General features: G+C 42.8%; 1 protein-coding gene across 4 annotated transcripts in view; it reads right to left on the bottom strand.

The window, feature by feature from the left end:
* The window catches only part of LOC147441841 (GDSL esterase/lipase At5g03610-like), a 41,821-nt gene extending 36,335 nt beyond the window's left edge, over positions 1–5,486 (bottom strand). Inside the window, exons 1-3 of one of the 4 annotated variants that reach the window (XM_086528235.1) lie at positions 5,138–5,486; positions 3,825–4,004; positions 2,619–2,902 (exon numbers count right to left, since the gene is read on the bottom strand). In XM_086528235.1, coding sequence (XP_086384361.1) covers positions 2,619–2,902; positions 3,825–4,004; positions 5,138–5,204 — 531 coding nt within the window. In that variant the 5' untranslated portion in view covers positions 5,205–5,486. Of the gene's footprint in view, positions 1–2,618; positions 2,903–3,824; positions 4,005–4,704; positions 4,852–4,949; positions 5,092–5,137 lie in introns of those variants that run through there. The other 3 variants (XM_086528237.1, XM_086528236.1, XM_086528238.1) reach the window with 3 other exon arrangements.
* Between the last annotated feature and the right edge of the window lie 9,984 nt (positions 5,487–15,470).

Here is a 15,470-nt window from a genome sequence, read left to right as displayed (position 1 = left end):
TTACCTTGAAGCATTGGGTTTGTTTAGCATAGTCTACTCCGATAGAACCATGATTTCAGCATGGGTGAATCTAGTGCAGCGGGCTTGCACAAGAGGGGAGTCGCTTTGCTCCTTTGTCAACAGATTACCCCGATTTTTTATGTAGAGTCACTGATGTCCCTTTGGGTTCCAGGGATACTGCTGGGCTGACAGTATTCTGTTGTATGACTTTATGAACTGGAATTCCCGAAAACGAAAATGATATTGATTGATTTGTACTTGACTTGTTTGAGTGCAGGAACTGAAAGACAAAATGACTGCAACATTTTGGTCTCATAAATCTCTATAGACATGGATTAGTTAATCGGGCATATGTGAGGTCCCGACTGGATCTAGAGGCGATTACTAAATACGTTGCCGATTAATCATGGTCTGAGATTTGGAATGAATTTGAATGTAATTTGTCATGTGATGTCCTGTGATGTCCGGTGATGTGACTGTCGATTGGTACATGTGCTAGATGTGTTGTGCCTAGTGCATCGGTACTAACAGTCAGGGTCTGCTAAGACAGTTTATGGCCTCTGTCTGTTTTGCAAGCGTAATCAAGGGCGATTACAATTCTTTCAAGAGGGGAGTATGTCACAAACTGGTGAAGTAGCTAGTCCCGGACACACACAGGCCTGTAGGTCCCGGATTATGCGCCGACAAGCTGACACGTGGCAATGTGTACAGACCTCCAGAATTCACGGCGCAATCTACACTGACAGTGCTGGCGTGGCATTTCCGTACGGAATTGTGTAAAAAGCACTGGCTGATTTACGGCAGCTTTTGGGGCTAAATGCTTTACTTTTTTGAAAGCTTTTGGGACAACTGCTTTTGAATTAAGAGCTTTTGAGTTTAATGATTATGCGTCAACACGCTGACACGTGGCAGTGTACAGACCTACAGAATTCACGGCGCAATCTGCGCTGACAGTGCTGGCATGGCATTTCCGTACGAAATTGCGTAAAAAGCACTGGCTGCTTTACAGCAGCTTTTGGGGCTGAATGCTTTACTTTTTTGAAAGCTTTTGGGACAATTGCTTTTGAATTAAGAGCTTTTGAGTTTAATGCTTTTGGGGCTCTGCTTTTGGGCATCCCTTGTACCTTTAAATAAGTGGGCAAGGCCTCACTTCTCAGGGCATCTAGACGCAGAGTCTGAGAGTGAGCACCTACCCGCTCTTGTACTTTGAAAACACATTAATACAAAAAGAAATACCGAAAGCGGCGACAGTCTTTGGGGCCAATACCTCTGGGCACGGAACTACGCCGGATCGTTTCAATTTTGTGAACTGTTCTGAAGTGAATCTATGTTGTGTCGCAATAGAATCTTGACTTGGAGTGTCCAAGTTTGTTACATTAGGTCGAGGCAGAAGAGAGAAAATTTGCAAATCTGCCCATTGCAGCCAAAATCAGCCACAAATGAGTGAAAAACGCAGAAAAAACAGCAAGCCATCTCTTTTCGTCCCGGAAATTCAGCACCAAATACTCGCACAAATCACCAATCTGATTCAAGAGCACGCATCGCTCTGATACCATGTCAAAGGTGCAGCGGAAAAGGGTGAATCAGGTGATAAACTTGTCTGCAAACCTCCTCTCCAGACCAGGAAGGCCAATAGATCTCAGAGCCATTGCAATGGATCTCCTCGTACTCAAGCTCCTAGTGCAAACGGCCCACTGTACGGGCACGGGAACACAGTGCAAGCAATGACACACCGAAAAGGGTTTGCACAAGCCAAAAATAGGAAGCGCTAGCAAGAGGGAGGGAGATCACAAGGGGAAAGCGAGAGAGAGAGAGAGAGAGAGAGAGAGAGAGAGATATGGTGGAGAGAGAAAGAGGTCGCACGCACTCCAAAACGTCAGCAAGCTGAAAACACTAGAGAGAGAAAGAGAGTGCGCCCAAACGTTGGATCTCTGCACTACACAACATGCCAAAAGTACAAGGGGGGTGGGTTGCATATATAGGCAATTCCCAGAATTGACCAACCTACTGCAAAAATCCACGATCCTGATAAATGGCTAAAAATGCTAATAAATATGTAAACTCACTAAAAGTGACCCGACTGACATATTTAGTAGCAGAACTATAGAACACTCAAGACTCTGACCCCGGGAAACCCTAGGAACAGGGGCTCTGCCTCATGCTAACCTACCAGGTGAGCAACACCATAGACTGCATCGTCGAGAAGGGTACGTCTACATCAAATACAACCCTCACTCCCTAATCTGATCCTCAAAGATACTGGAGCAACCACAGGACAAGAATCTGAACTCTAACAGGACCCCAAATGAGCTCCTAGGAGAAGATTATCAAAATTTATGCCACGAGATTATGAAGCATTAAGCCTTCCTAATCCAGTGCATAATAGACAAGCGCTCATCGTGCATGTGTGATCTCTAAGTCAATATAGTTTCGAGGGGGTGAGCGGCCCCAAGAAATTTAACCCTCCATGAGTGATTGACTATATTAATTGATAATTAATGCGGCGACTGTTATAGAAGAAATGAATGCTCATAAGAATCACTATCAGGTTTCATATATACACACATCTACCTGTCCATATTACATTCATCTGAATCTGAAGGTAATGAAGTAAGTACCTCATCATTTGGGTGATTGTCCCCATAGGCCGTATAATCGTTGCCACAAACAACAAAAAGGATCATAGACTCAGCAATAAGTTCCTTGGAAAGAAAACTCTTCTCAATCAGATCACGAAACTGTTGTATTTGTGAGTTGACACGTGGGATCAAGGGTCCAAACGTGCTAAACATGCCACTTCCCCCATATGCAAAATTTATGCCATGCATCCCTTCCTCATACTGCTTCTTTCCCTTTGCCATCCTGTATGTCATTGGTGCACTTGGAAATCCAAGATACTCAGCTGCTCAAATTACGAGTACTCAAGTTTAGTGAGTTAAAAGAAACCAGGTACACTTAGCCACTTGCACCCAAAAAATTGATAATAAGACACATAAGAACTCGAGTTATGAAATAGAGTCTTCAGTATTGAGCATCCATCAACACACCAGCCCAGTACAGATTTAGTAGTTAACTCCATGTGATCATAATCCCTAAAATTGAATATCCCTCCTCCAGTCACTTGAGCCCCTTGCACTACCAATATAATGTTAAAACTAAACTGTCAAGTCACAATTGCAAGACCTTTAAGAAAGCAATCAGCAAAGGCTAGCTGGAGGCTGCATGCTGGATGGCCTACTTAACGTTGGTGACAAGCAAATTCAACAAAATCCATGAGCTCATTAACATGGAGCACGGAACGTCTTAGTCCATCCTAATCAAAATACAGCTATTGAACAGAACTAAAACTCTGTCGTCTCAAATTCCCTTGATTTTATGACACCACCTAGCACACTAGGTGATTAAACAATGCTGCAGCTGATAAGTACAATTTACTGCAACCTACCTATCAACTTTCTAAGCGGAATAAGATCAAAGACAAAACGTCTATTACACAAAACAGGCAGAAGGTGGCACACTCTATCTGCTGACTTTCATATAACAACTTTCATACATGAGTCGATTTTCTTCATGCGTCACCATACTAAAGCATAGAGCTAACTGAACCATACTCCAGATATTTTTTGGTGGACAAGTTTCAAAAACAAAGAATAAAATAATTTTATGTTGTGACCTCAGGATTTGGCTTCTTGAACTACCCTTCTATGAGCATGCTTGTTCTTCAAGTCAAAACAAACTAGCTTCAAAATTATCCAAACGATAAAATATTTGCAAACAATGCACAAATAAATAACAGTTGGATATGAAAAAGTGGAGTGCATTACCAAAAAAATCTGTAAAGATCTTGCCATCCGAGTATCTCCCACTGCCCTCTCCTGGCCATGTGCTTCCATAGGGTAATTTGAAAGGCCTATTCAGGACGGGGACATAAGGATTGTGGTTTCCTGTGTCCGCATATGAGTCCCCAAACACAAACAATGCCCTCGGCCTTGCATCAAGCTCTCCTACATAAAGCAAAGAAACACAAAATTACTGACTCCTGAACATAATGAGCACCATGTATGAGCCTAATCAATTCTAAACTCCATAGCCATGTGAGGCATGCAATCAAGTACGAAACTTCTTGGCTTACATACATAGTCACATAAAGCCCAGCAGTCAAGCTTTATAAAGCCATGAAACAGCTTAGAAACGGCTCTGTCTTGTGACAATTTTAAAGAGAAAATGAGAAACTGCCTTCGAAAAGTAAGGAAATGAAGACAAGTCTCTTGATGCACAAAAGAGAAGCTTTATGTATCATGTCCAGGCTCCAAAAGAGAGCGGCAATACACTTCCAAAACAGAGCCCAATGGCCGTAGCTTATCTATTGCATTCAACCTTCACACCTTAATGGGGTCATTCTTTTAAAATTTGGCCCAACCTACTCTTTCATACATCATTTCGCTTTGGTGGATTTTATCAGTGATGCTACTCAAGATTTGAGTGAAATAAAGTCAAAGCATAGCTATGTTTATGAACCTTTAATTGCTACAAGCGCACGTCTTATTTAAGTATTTCGAGCAAGGGTCTGTGCCCTTGAGATTTTTTAATGAAAACCAGGAAGCACAAAGGGCACTTGAGTACACGCTATGCTATTGAAATGCTGAAGACAAGTGCTAATTCATGGTGCAGGTGAATCTCCTCTAACAGGACAAGTTGATTGACCCTGATTATCAGGCAGCTAGGAGCAACACTCCATCTCGGCTTTTGCTGTTGTGCAATAAAGTCAACGTCATGTAGCCTGATTTAGCCACTGTATGAGCCAAACCCATTGATCGGTTCTTACAAAACCATGGGAATTCCTCAGAACCTTACTCCCTGCCTACAAAGAGTCATCAGTACTTGGGTCACGGGTGTACACTAACAAAACGAATGAGCATTAAAGAGCCTCTTGATTCTGAAACCCCCACCTGCCTCATGTCTAGGATCGGGCCCTACCCTCATCTCTTGGATCGGGCCCTACCCCCATTTGAGCTGCCGACAATCTCTTTCATCATCGACGCCCATTCGACGGTTTTGATAGCGTAAGAAGAGAGAGAGAGAGAGAGAGAGAGAGAGAGAGAGAGAGTAGTAAGTACTAGTACGTGTGAGCGCTTACTTGGAGCGAAGCAGAGTAGCAATGCTCCAATTAATGTGGCGAGCTGCAGCACAAGCTGGTGCTCCATAGATGAGGCGATGAGAGAGATCTCAGCCTTCCCTAAGTTCCCTTCCTTCTCAGTCAACAAAACAACATCACAAGTTCGCGCAGGAAAGTGCAAAGCTTGTGAGTCAACTGAACTCTTCAGACTCAGAGCTTCCCTTCCTTGCCCACGGGCTGTCTTTATTTGGCTAGTACTTATGTCACGCGATGCATTGTTACCAATTACTTTTTGAATACCTCCTACAACCCATGTCTTAGGCCAAGTTCAGAGCGAGCTACTTCTGTGCTGCTGTTCACAAGAAACGGAGGCAAAAATTCATTTTAAACTTCATGAGCTGCAGGATTCAAAGATCTACTTTGGCTGCCCTTGATTCATGCTGAAAAGTAGACGATCCAAACAAGATCCTTCATTTCGCTCGAGTGAGTTGTGGACAACATGGACAACAACCCAGCCTTCCATGCAACTATGCAAGCCTTTTCCAATTTTGGCATAGTTTCACTATTAATATGTTACTAATAATTGGTGCATGTGTGACCACATCCTAGTTCGGTCAAGTTAAGACAGCCTAGCATTGGCAGTCTTTCCATAAACCTGTACACGACGACAATAGAGTGAATCACAATGAGTCAGAATCAAAATCAAAATCGACGACTATGATACGATTTGATGTCCATCTGCTTTTCTTAAAGCATTTTTCCCATCATATGAAGGTCAATTTTTTTATGAGTCTATCATTTGACTCGCTTGTTTAAAAATGCCCTGTAGGAATGGGAGCTAAAATAGGGTGCCTTTTAATGGAGGGAAGTATATCAAGATGGGCATCTACTTTAGAAAATAGGACAAGTTATTGCAATGGAAATGGGAACCAATATGTAATAAGAGTGTTCTGTTAAGTATGGAGCCTGATTTACCTTTGTAATTTTTTGTGGTAAAAGCGCACATTTGTAAGGCTCCCATTATGAGGAGAAGCCATCGTGCGTGAAGGAAAATCACTCATCGGAAACCAAAATTTTCACGGACAAGAATCAGGGACAACTTAAGGCCCCTGAGACTTTTTTTTTCGCCGGAATATTCTTTTTCGCCGAAATATTATGGCCGAACGGCAGCCGGAAAGTGGTCGGAAAACAACCGGTCGGTTGGCCGATGGCCGGTAGTCAATGGCCGATGGCCGGTGGTCGGAAGTCAATGACCGGTGGCCGGTGGCCGAATTCAATGGCCGGGGGCCGAATTCAAAAACAGACTTGTCTTTTCAAGGGCGGCCACACATGGGTGGATTGGAGGGTCCGATTTGGACTTATTCGCACAAGAGCGGCTACACATGGCTGTCTCTCATAAGAAAGGGCAACCCTTTTGGCCTATAAAAGGAGGCCATTTTTACACACATTTCATAGTGTGAAGTTGATGCAACAAGGTGAGTGTGAAGTGGTGAGAGTGAAGCAAGACGGGAACTCCATTAAGGGTATAATCCCTTTGTAAACTACTTCTTGTTTTGAAGTACTAAAGCCATTGAGTGGCTGCTTTCCTGTGGACGTAGCCCACATTGGGTGAACCACGTATATCGTGTGTACTCTCTCTCTCTCTCTCTCTCTCTCTCTCTCTCTCTCTCCTCTATAATCTCGTGTCTATAAATCTGTCTCTCTCCATTAAGTAATCTACTCAATTATCTATTTAGCTACATCTTATTTCCTAACAACTGGTATCAGAGCAAGGTTTGCTCGTAGCTAAATTATCTCAAGGAAAGGATTCCTTGAATTGAGTGGGAGTTATGGCGGAGGAAGGGAAGCTCAAGATTGAGAAGTTCAACGGCAAAAACTACCAACATTGGCAGATGCAAATTGAAGACTATCTCTATCAGAAGGACCTCTATTTGCCACTAGGCGGTCTTGCGAAGAAGCCCGCAACAATGGCAGATGAAGCATGGATTGTCCTTGATCGAAAGGCACTGGGAACAATCCGGTTAAGCTTGGCGTCAACGGTGGCCTTCAATGTTTCGGAGATGAAGACCACGGAGGACTTGATGAAGTCACTTGACGACTTCTATGAGAAACCATCGGCATCCAATAAGGTATTTCTTATGAAGCGCTTGTTCAATCTAAAGATGGCAGAGAATGGTTCAGTTGCAGAACACCTAAATGACTTTAACACAAACATAAGTCAACTTCGATCAGTGAAAATCAATTTCAATGACGAAGTGCGAGCTCTCCTTATACTATCATCTCTACCGGATAGTTGGAACAGCCTTGTGATGGCTGTAAGTAATTCTATCTCTGGCACAAATACTCTTAAGTTTGATGATGTTGTGGGTGTTCTCCTAAGCGAGGAAATGCGAAGGAGAAGCACAGGAGAATCATCAAGTGTTGCACTATCAGTGGAAACAAGAGGAAGGCTTAAGGAGAGGTTCAAAAACCAAAAGGGTCGTGATCGCTCAAGGCGGAGCAAGTCACGCACAAAGTCAGTTCTTGAATGTTGGAACTGCGGCAAGAAGGGCCACGTCAAGAAGGATTGCTGGGCCAAGAAGAAGAAGGAGACAGAGTCTCAAGACAACAAGCCAACATCGGAGGCCAATGTGGCAGGTAAAGTAGAGCAAGATGCTCTAATTCTCTCATTAGACAATGTGTCTAATTCCTGGATAGTAGATTCCGGGGCTTCATTCCATGCGACACCACACAAGCAACATTTCCAAGACTACACCAAAGGTAATTTTGGGTATGTATACTTGGGAGATGATGAAGCTTGTGAGATTGTCGGCAAAGCTACAGTTTCTATCAAAACTGCTAACGGAAATGAATGGAAGCTTAAAGATGTTAGGCATGTTCCTTCTCTTCGCAAAAATTTGATCTTTACAGGACAATTGGACGACGAAGGTCACAACATTGCATTCGGAAACAAACGGTGGAAGATCTCAAAGGGATCTTTGGTGGTTGCCAAGGGTGAAAAAATCGGTACACTTTACTTGTGTACTGTTAGCACGCAACCTTCAGCTTGTGCAGCAACTACAGAAGTTGACAGTGCGGTGTGGCACTACCGACTTGGGCATATGAGTGCCAAAGGAATGCAAATCCTTCAAACAAAGAAGCTTCTACCAAGTTTGAAAGAAGTGGACTTAGAGTTCTGTGAAGATTGTGTTTATGGTAAACAAAAGAGGGTAAAATTTCAAGAATCAGGAAATGAAAGAAAAAATAAAAAACTTGAGTTGGTTCATTCTGATGTTTGGGGTCTTGCGAGTACACCATCACTTGGTGGCTCATTGTACTATGTAACATTCATAGACGATGCGACTAGAAAAACATGGGTTTATGTCATGAAGAATAAATCCGATGTATTTTTCATATTTCAAAGGTGGAAAGCCTTTGTGGAGAATGAAACAGGTACCAAGGTTAAATGCTTCAGATCCGACAATGGAGGCGAATATTGCAGCCAAGCTTTTGAAAGCTTTTGTGCTAGCAATGGCATTCGGAGGCAAAGGACAACCCCAAGGACACCTCAACAAAATGGGATTTAGGAAAGGATGAACAGGACAATCATGGAACGAGCACGAAGCATGCGGCTACATGCAGGCCTATCGCTTGAGCTTTGGGCGGAAGCTGTAAGTACGTCTGTGTACTTAATCAATCGGTCACCCTCAACGGCATTGGATGGGGGAGTTCCAGAAGAGGCATGGACAGGTAAACCGGTGAATTATGCATTTCTCAAAGTGTTTGGGTGTGAGGCTTTCATGCACATAGATAGAAGCCTAAGATCAAAGTTAGATGCAAAGTCCAAAAAGTGTTTCTTCATTGGCTATGGAGAAGGAGACTTTGGGTATCGCCTATGGAATCCTGAAGATGGTAAAATCTTAAGGAGTAGGGATGTAATTTTTAACGAACAAAATATGTACAAAGATTACTTTGAAAGAAAACAACAAAAGAAACAGGTGATGAGTACATGGAGCTTGAGGACGGTGAAGACTCAAGGACTGCAAACGGTGACAATGTGCAACAACGTCAACCAAATGAGGAGCCTCAACCTATTCCACGAAGATCTACAAGAGCAAGTAGACCTCCAGAAAGGTTTGTTCCTTCCTTCAACCATCTCTTGATCTCAGATTCTGGAGAGCCGGAATCATATGAAGAAGCTATGCAACATGAATCCAAAGAAGAATGGACGAAGAGCATGCAAGTGGAGATGGACTCACTACATCGCAACCAAACATGGGAGTTGGTTGAGTTGCCTAAAGGTAAGCGGGCACTTCAAAACAAATGGGTGTACAAGCTAAAGGAAGAAGAAGGTGGGAAGAAAAGGTACAAGTCTAGGCTTGTGGTAAAAGGTTTTTCTCAAAAGAAAGGTATTGACTTCAATGAAATATTTTCTCCTGTTGTAAAAAATGAACTCAATTAGGTTTGTCTTAAGCCTTGTGGCTGCTCATGATCTAAATCTCGAGCAAATGGATGTAAATACGGCATTCCCTCACGGTGACTTAGAGGAGGAAATCTACATGCTTCAACCAAAGGGGTATGAAGTAAAAGGTAAGGAGAAAATGGTTTGCAGATTAAAGAAGAGCTTGTATGGTTTAAAGCAAGCATCAAGACAATGGTACTTGAAGTTTGATCGATGGATGTTGGATCATGGATTCACAAGATGCAACTCGGATCACTGCGTCTACACGGAGAATTTGGGAGATGGGAAATTCATCATCCTAATGTTGTATGTTGATGACATGTTGATTGCAAGTGCTAACATGCAGGACATCAAAGACCTAAAAGAGGAGCTGTCCAAATCTTTTTCAATGAAAGATTTAGGTGCTGCAAAGAGGATACTTGGTATGAAAATATCAAGGGACAGGACGAAGAAGACAATAAAGCTATCTCAAGAAGATTACATCAAGAAGGTACTAGAAAGGTTTGCAATGCAAAATGCAAAACCAATTTCTACACCTTTGGCTGGTCATTTTAAACTAACGAAGGATATGTGTCCAAAGACACAAGAGGAGATAGCCTATATGTCTAAAGTTCCATATGCTGCAGCGGTAGGTTCTCTAATGTATGTTATGGTCTGGACAAGGCCAGACATTGCACATGCAGTGGGAGTTGTGAGTAGGTTCATGGACAACCCAGGTAAAGAGCATTGGCAAACTGTGAAGTGGATACTTAGGTATCTAAAAGGGACAACAACAAATGCTTTGTATTGTGGAGGAACTGATATTTTTCTAGAAGGGTATGCTGATGCAGATATGGCAGGTGACAAAGATACTCGAAGGAGCACTACTGGCTATGTGTTCACGGATGGGGGCACAACAGTAAGCTGGGCTTCAAAGCTGCAGAAAGTGGTTTCATTTTCTACCACGGAAGCAGAGTATGTAGCAATGACGGAGGCAAGCAAAGAAATTCTGTGGCTTCACAGATTCTTAGAAGAGCTTGGATTCAAACAAGACAATTGTGTCTTGTACAGTGATAGCCAAAGCGCTATCCATCTTGCGAAGAACTCAGCCTTTCATTCAAGGACAAAGCACATTGAGGTGAGATATCACTTCATACGCACTCTTTTGGAAGAGGGACAACTAAAGCTAGGAAAGGTGCATACAAGTGAAAATCCTGCAGACATGTTTACAAAGGTGGTCAACAAGGAGAAGTTGAGCTTTTGCTCATCTTCAATCGGCATTCAAGGATAAGAAGCTAGGATGGAAAGCAGTCAGAGGTTTGGTTTGGAGATCAGTCTCCAAGTGGGAGATTGTTAAGTATGGAGCCTGATTTACCCTTGTAATTTTCTGTGGTAAAAGCGCACATTTGTAAGGCCCCCATTATGAGGAGAAGTCATCGTGCGTGAAGGAAAATCACTCACCGGAAACCAAAATTTTCACGGACAAGAATCAAGGGCAACTTTAAAGGCCTCGAGGGCGGAGGCCCTTGAGACTTTTTTTTCCATCGGAATATTCTTTTTCGCCGGAATATTATGACCGGACGGCGGCCGGAAAGTGGTCGGAAAACAATCGGTAGTCAATGGCCGATGGCCGGTGGTCGAAAGTCAATGGCCAGTGGCCGGTGGTCAGAAGTCAATGGCCGATGGCCGGTGGTCGGAAGTCAATGGCCGGGTGGCCGGTGGCCGAATTCAAAAGCGGACTTGTCTTCTCAAGGGCAGCCACACATGGGTGGATTGGAGGGTCCGATTTGGACTTATTCGCACAAGGGCGGCTACACATGGCTGTCTCTCATAAGAGAGGGCAGCCCTTTTGGCCTATAAAAGGAGGCCATTTCTACACACATTTCATAGTGTGAAGTTGATGCAACAAGGTGAGTGTGAGGTGGTGAGAGTGAAGCAAGGCGGGAGCTCCATTAAGGGTATAATCCCTTTGTAAACTACTTCTTGTTTTGAAGTACTAAAGCCATTGAGTGGCTGCTTTCCTGTGGACGTAGCCCACATTGGGTGAACCACGTATATCGTGTGTACTCTCTCTCTCTCTCTCTCTCTCTCTCTCTCTCTACTCTATAATCTCGTGTATATAAATCTGTCTCTCTCCATTAAGTAATCTACTCAATTATCTATTTAGCTACGTCTTATTTCCTAACATGTTCTTCTGGTCTTCATGTATGCCAATACTCTAGAGACATAGAAAGGCTTGTAAAAAGAAATGATACTATTATTGTTTGCAAAACACGGATTCCGCGGTAAAGGATTTCCATGTGGTCTCCAAAGTTCAAAGGAGGCTTTCAACATACGTAGTTCCATGATCAAGTAAGGAGCCATTTTAGCTTAACATGGCCATGCAGTTGGAATGGCTAGCTAGACCTGCAAGCCCACTCCGCTCCAATTTGAAATGTTATGTTTGAAACTAGGCATCAGTGCTCTCTCTCTCTCTCTCTCTCTCTCTCTCTCTCTCTCTCTCAAAATGTCGTCACACATATTTGCACCAATGTCGCATAGCATGTAATGGCGTAACTAGCCATGGAGCCGAGAAGGCACGATTCAAGGGGAGACTGCCTGGCCGTAGTGCCCAGGAGGTAGGACCAATGTGGACGACAGGCCACGCATCTATATATGGTCCGAAAATGAGGGGTAAACCTCGTTCTCTCATAGGCTGGGTGGGGAGCATAACGACCTCACCCTCTAGTGGTAGCATGCATGTAGTGGCATTACTCTGATGTAACATTGGTATCAAAGCTCAGTGAAGCTTCGCATGGGAATGGGCTCACACATCCTCTTTAATCACCAACCATTAACTTAATGGTTTTTGGTTGAAGAAAGGGTATCAAACTTTCAACAAGGACGACGAAGTGTGTGTAACAGAATTGGACTAATAACATTGAGAGTGGCGAGATTAAGATGATTGTAGTGAGCATTTTTTTATGAGAATTCATGAGCATAAGAAAAGTACTTGATGGTAGATAGCAAAATAACCATAATACCTAGTTAACTTGGCATGAACAATACTTGTAAAAGAGAGAAAGAATTAGAGAAATTGACAACATTTGAGGACCGGATTTACTTGGAGCGGCGGTCCCCCCTCCAAAAGGATTTTGTATTGTTGATTCTCCCATGAAGAGAGACTTGGTACAATACATGCTTTGTGTTCCTTGAGACCTTGTTGGTGCAATGAAGATGGTAAGCTTCATGCACCAAGATTATGCACGTAGCTACCTTGCAAAAACATTAGCTTGTCCTCGGCCTCAATCCCAAGACCTCAAACACCTTCAAAGGTGGAGAGAGCTAGCAGGGAGTGAGGGAAGGGAAGAGGAAGAAGAAGTAGCATAAGAGAAAGAAGTAGTTTCCTCTCATATTACTCATATAGCATAGCATAGCATAGTAATGAAGATGAAGAAGATGGCAAGTATTGCTTTGAAGCATGACTCTTGGTTGGATTTGCATTCCATAGTCAAGTGGTGTTGGTGTAAGCTCTCTACTTCTCAAGCCTAGAGAGGGAGATCAAGTTCTTGCTCACCACACAATGAGAGTGTGTGTGAGTGTGCGGTGGGAGAGTCTATGCTACAAGCAAGCCCCCTCCTAGCTTTGATCGACCCCTCTTCCTAGCTCATGCTTGAACTTCATTGGCTCTTCCCAAGCCTAGCCAATCACAAGCTTAGGTCTTAACTAGCAATAGAGGTAGCATTTGGACAAGTGTCCTCCTTTCCTCTTTGAGAGAGGGGCATTGAATAATTAATTAATCTCACTTAATTCTTATTGAACCTCTCTCAAGGCCAGCCAATAGGCTTTAGGCACACTATGAGGACAACCTTGTTAGGGGCTTGACATGTGTCCTATATGCCTATGGTCTTGCCTTGAGTGTGTGTGTGTGTACGTGTGTGTGTGTGTGTGTGTGTGTTCTCTCTCATGTCTACCTTTAGGGCTCACCCCCTCTTTTTGTAGGGATCATGGTTGACTTGAACACCACAAGCACCTTGGCCTTCAAGCATGACAACCACCTTACTCATCAAGCACGACAAGCACCTCAAGCACTTTAGTCGGCTCAAGCACGACAAACACCTCAAGCACCTTAGTCATCTCAAGCACGACAAGCACCTCAAGCACATGCCTAGCTTACCCTAACGTCTAAGGACTTTTAACACTAACCTTGGGAGGACTTTAATGAATCTAACCCTAAGTTCTTTTAAGCTCCATTATTTGCACATTGTCCTTTAGTAGACCATCTCCTTTTTGGCCCCGTGCTAAGCTAGGTCTAACAACACATATCCGTGTTCTAGCTCTTGTTTCCCCTTTTATCTTTCCATATCAAATGATCAGTTTAATATGAGAAAATCATTTGAGTAAAGCTAGATTTAGATTTTATGACATTATATCTCCCTTAAAATCATAGTCGTACTCGACTATGAGGTAGAGAAGATAAATTCCTAGTCATTAGTCTATATTGCTTAGCAGGTAGAGGATCCCTTTTTACCTACGACATCATTCTAGAATGGATGACTAATCCATGTGGTGCTTGGGAGACTCGGATGCCACAAGTACTCCTACTCTTTAGTCCATATCACAGTTCCAAAGTAAAGTGACAAATTCTACTTGGTGTTTGAGAGATGTCGTCATCACAAACATGCATGCAAACTACTTAAATTTGTGCACAATAAAAAGAGTACTAGTCGTATAAGACAAAAACATCGTTCGTTTAAAAAAAAAAACATTTAACTTGCTTACTCTAGTGTAGCACTGTAAGCATTGACAAGGTTCATACTATCCTTAAGTTGTGTTCCTTGCATCTATCTAGCATCTTCAAAAGGATAATTTTTTAGCTCAATAAGATACCGTCGGATAATCTTACCATGTCTTAATACCTTGTCTTCATGTCGAAGGATGGATTCAAGCTGGAGCACCTCTTCTTGATCCTTGATCTCGGGCGGGTCCTCAATTATTAGTTCTCTCGATGGCTCTCCTTTGTAAGGCTTAAGTAGGATCACATGAAAAGCATCGTATATGAGCCAATGATTGGGCAACTTAAGTTGATAGGCCATCTCGTTGATTGGTTTTAGGATTTAAAAAAGACCACATTATCTTTTTGCTAGCTTAGCATAATACTTTTGGTGGCCCGTAGGATTTTTGCCCGTCGTTTGCCTCAATCGAGCCTTGGAAAACTTGAGTAGGACCCAATCATTTTCCTTGAAAGTTAATGCCCTTATGTGCTTGTTAGCAACAGCTTTTTGCCTTTGTTGAGAGATAGATATAGCCTCCTTAATCTTTTGGAAAGATTCTTGTAGATCTCGGCTATACTCATCGGCAACGAAGATCTTCCCATGTACTTTAAGTAGCAAGGGACTTTTAGGTCTTCCCTCAATGATCTTGAAAGGTGCCTTTCTTGTAGTAGTATGGACAGTGTTATTGTACACATACTCTACATGGGATAGGTACTTCTCCCATTGTGACATTGATCTACTTCCGTAACATAGGTCTTGAGTAGATCTAGAATCATAAGGTTAGCTATTTCACTTTGGCCATCCGTTTGTGGGTGATAGGTTAAAGAGAAATTTAGCCTAGTACCTAGATTCTCAAAGAGACCCTTCTAGAAATTACTTGTCATTTGAGGATCTGTATCTGACACTATGGATGTTGGTAAGTCATGGTGTTTGAAAATATGTGATATGAAGAGGGTGGCCATTTGATGTGCCTTAATAGTCTTTTTTGACATGTAAAATGTGCTTGTTTACTAAACTTGTCGACTATTATCCATATTCTCGTGTTCCCATGGGTAGACTTGGGTAATCCAAAGATAAAATCCATGGATATACTCTCCCATGGTGAATTAGGAATCGACAATGGTTGGAGTAATCCAGGTTGCTTCCCTCTATCATACTTGGTCTTTTGGCATACCACACA

Source organism: Adiantum capillus-veneris, chromosome 14 (genome assembly GCF_014529385.1).
Source record: "Adiantum capillus-veneris isolate H3 chromosome 14, ASM1452938v2, whole genome shotgun sequence".
Taxonomy (NCBI): domain Eukaryota; kingdom Viridiplantae; phylum Streptophyta; class Polypodiopsida; order Polypodiales; family Pteridaceae; genus Adiantum; species Adiantum capillus-veneris.
Note: the sequence above shows the minus strand (reverse complement) of the source record. Positions and strands in the feature narration are given on the sequence as shown.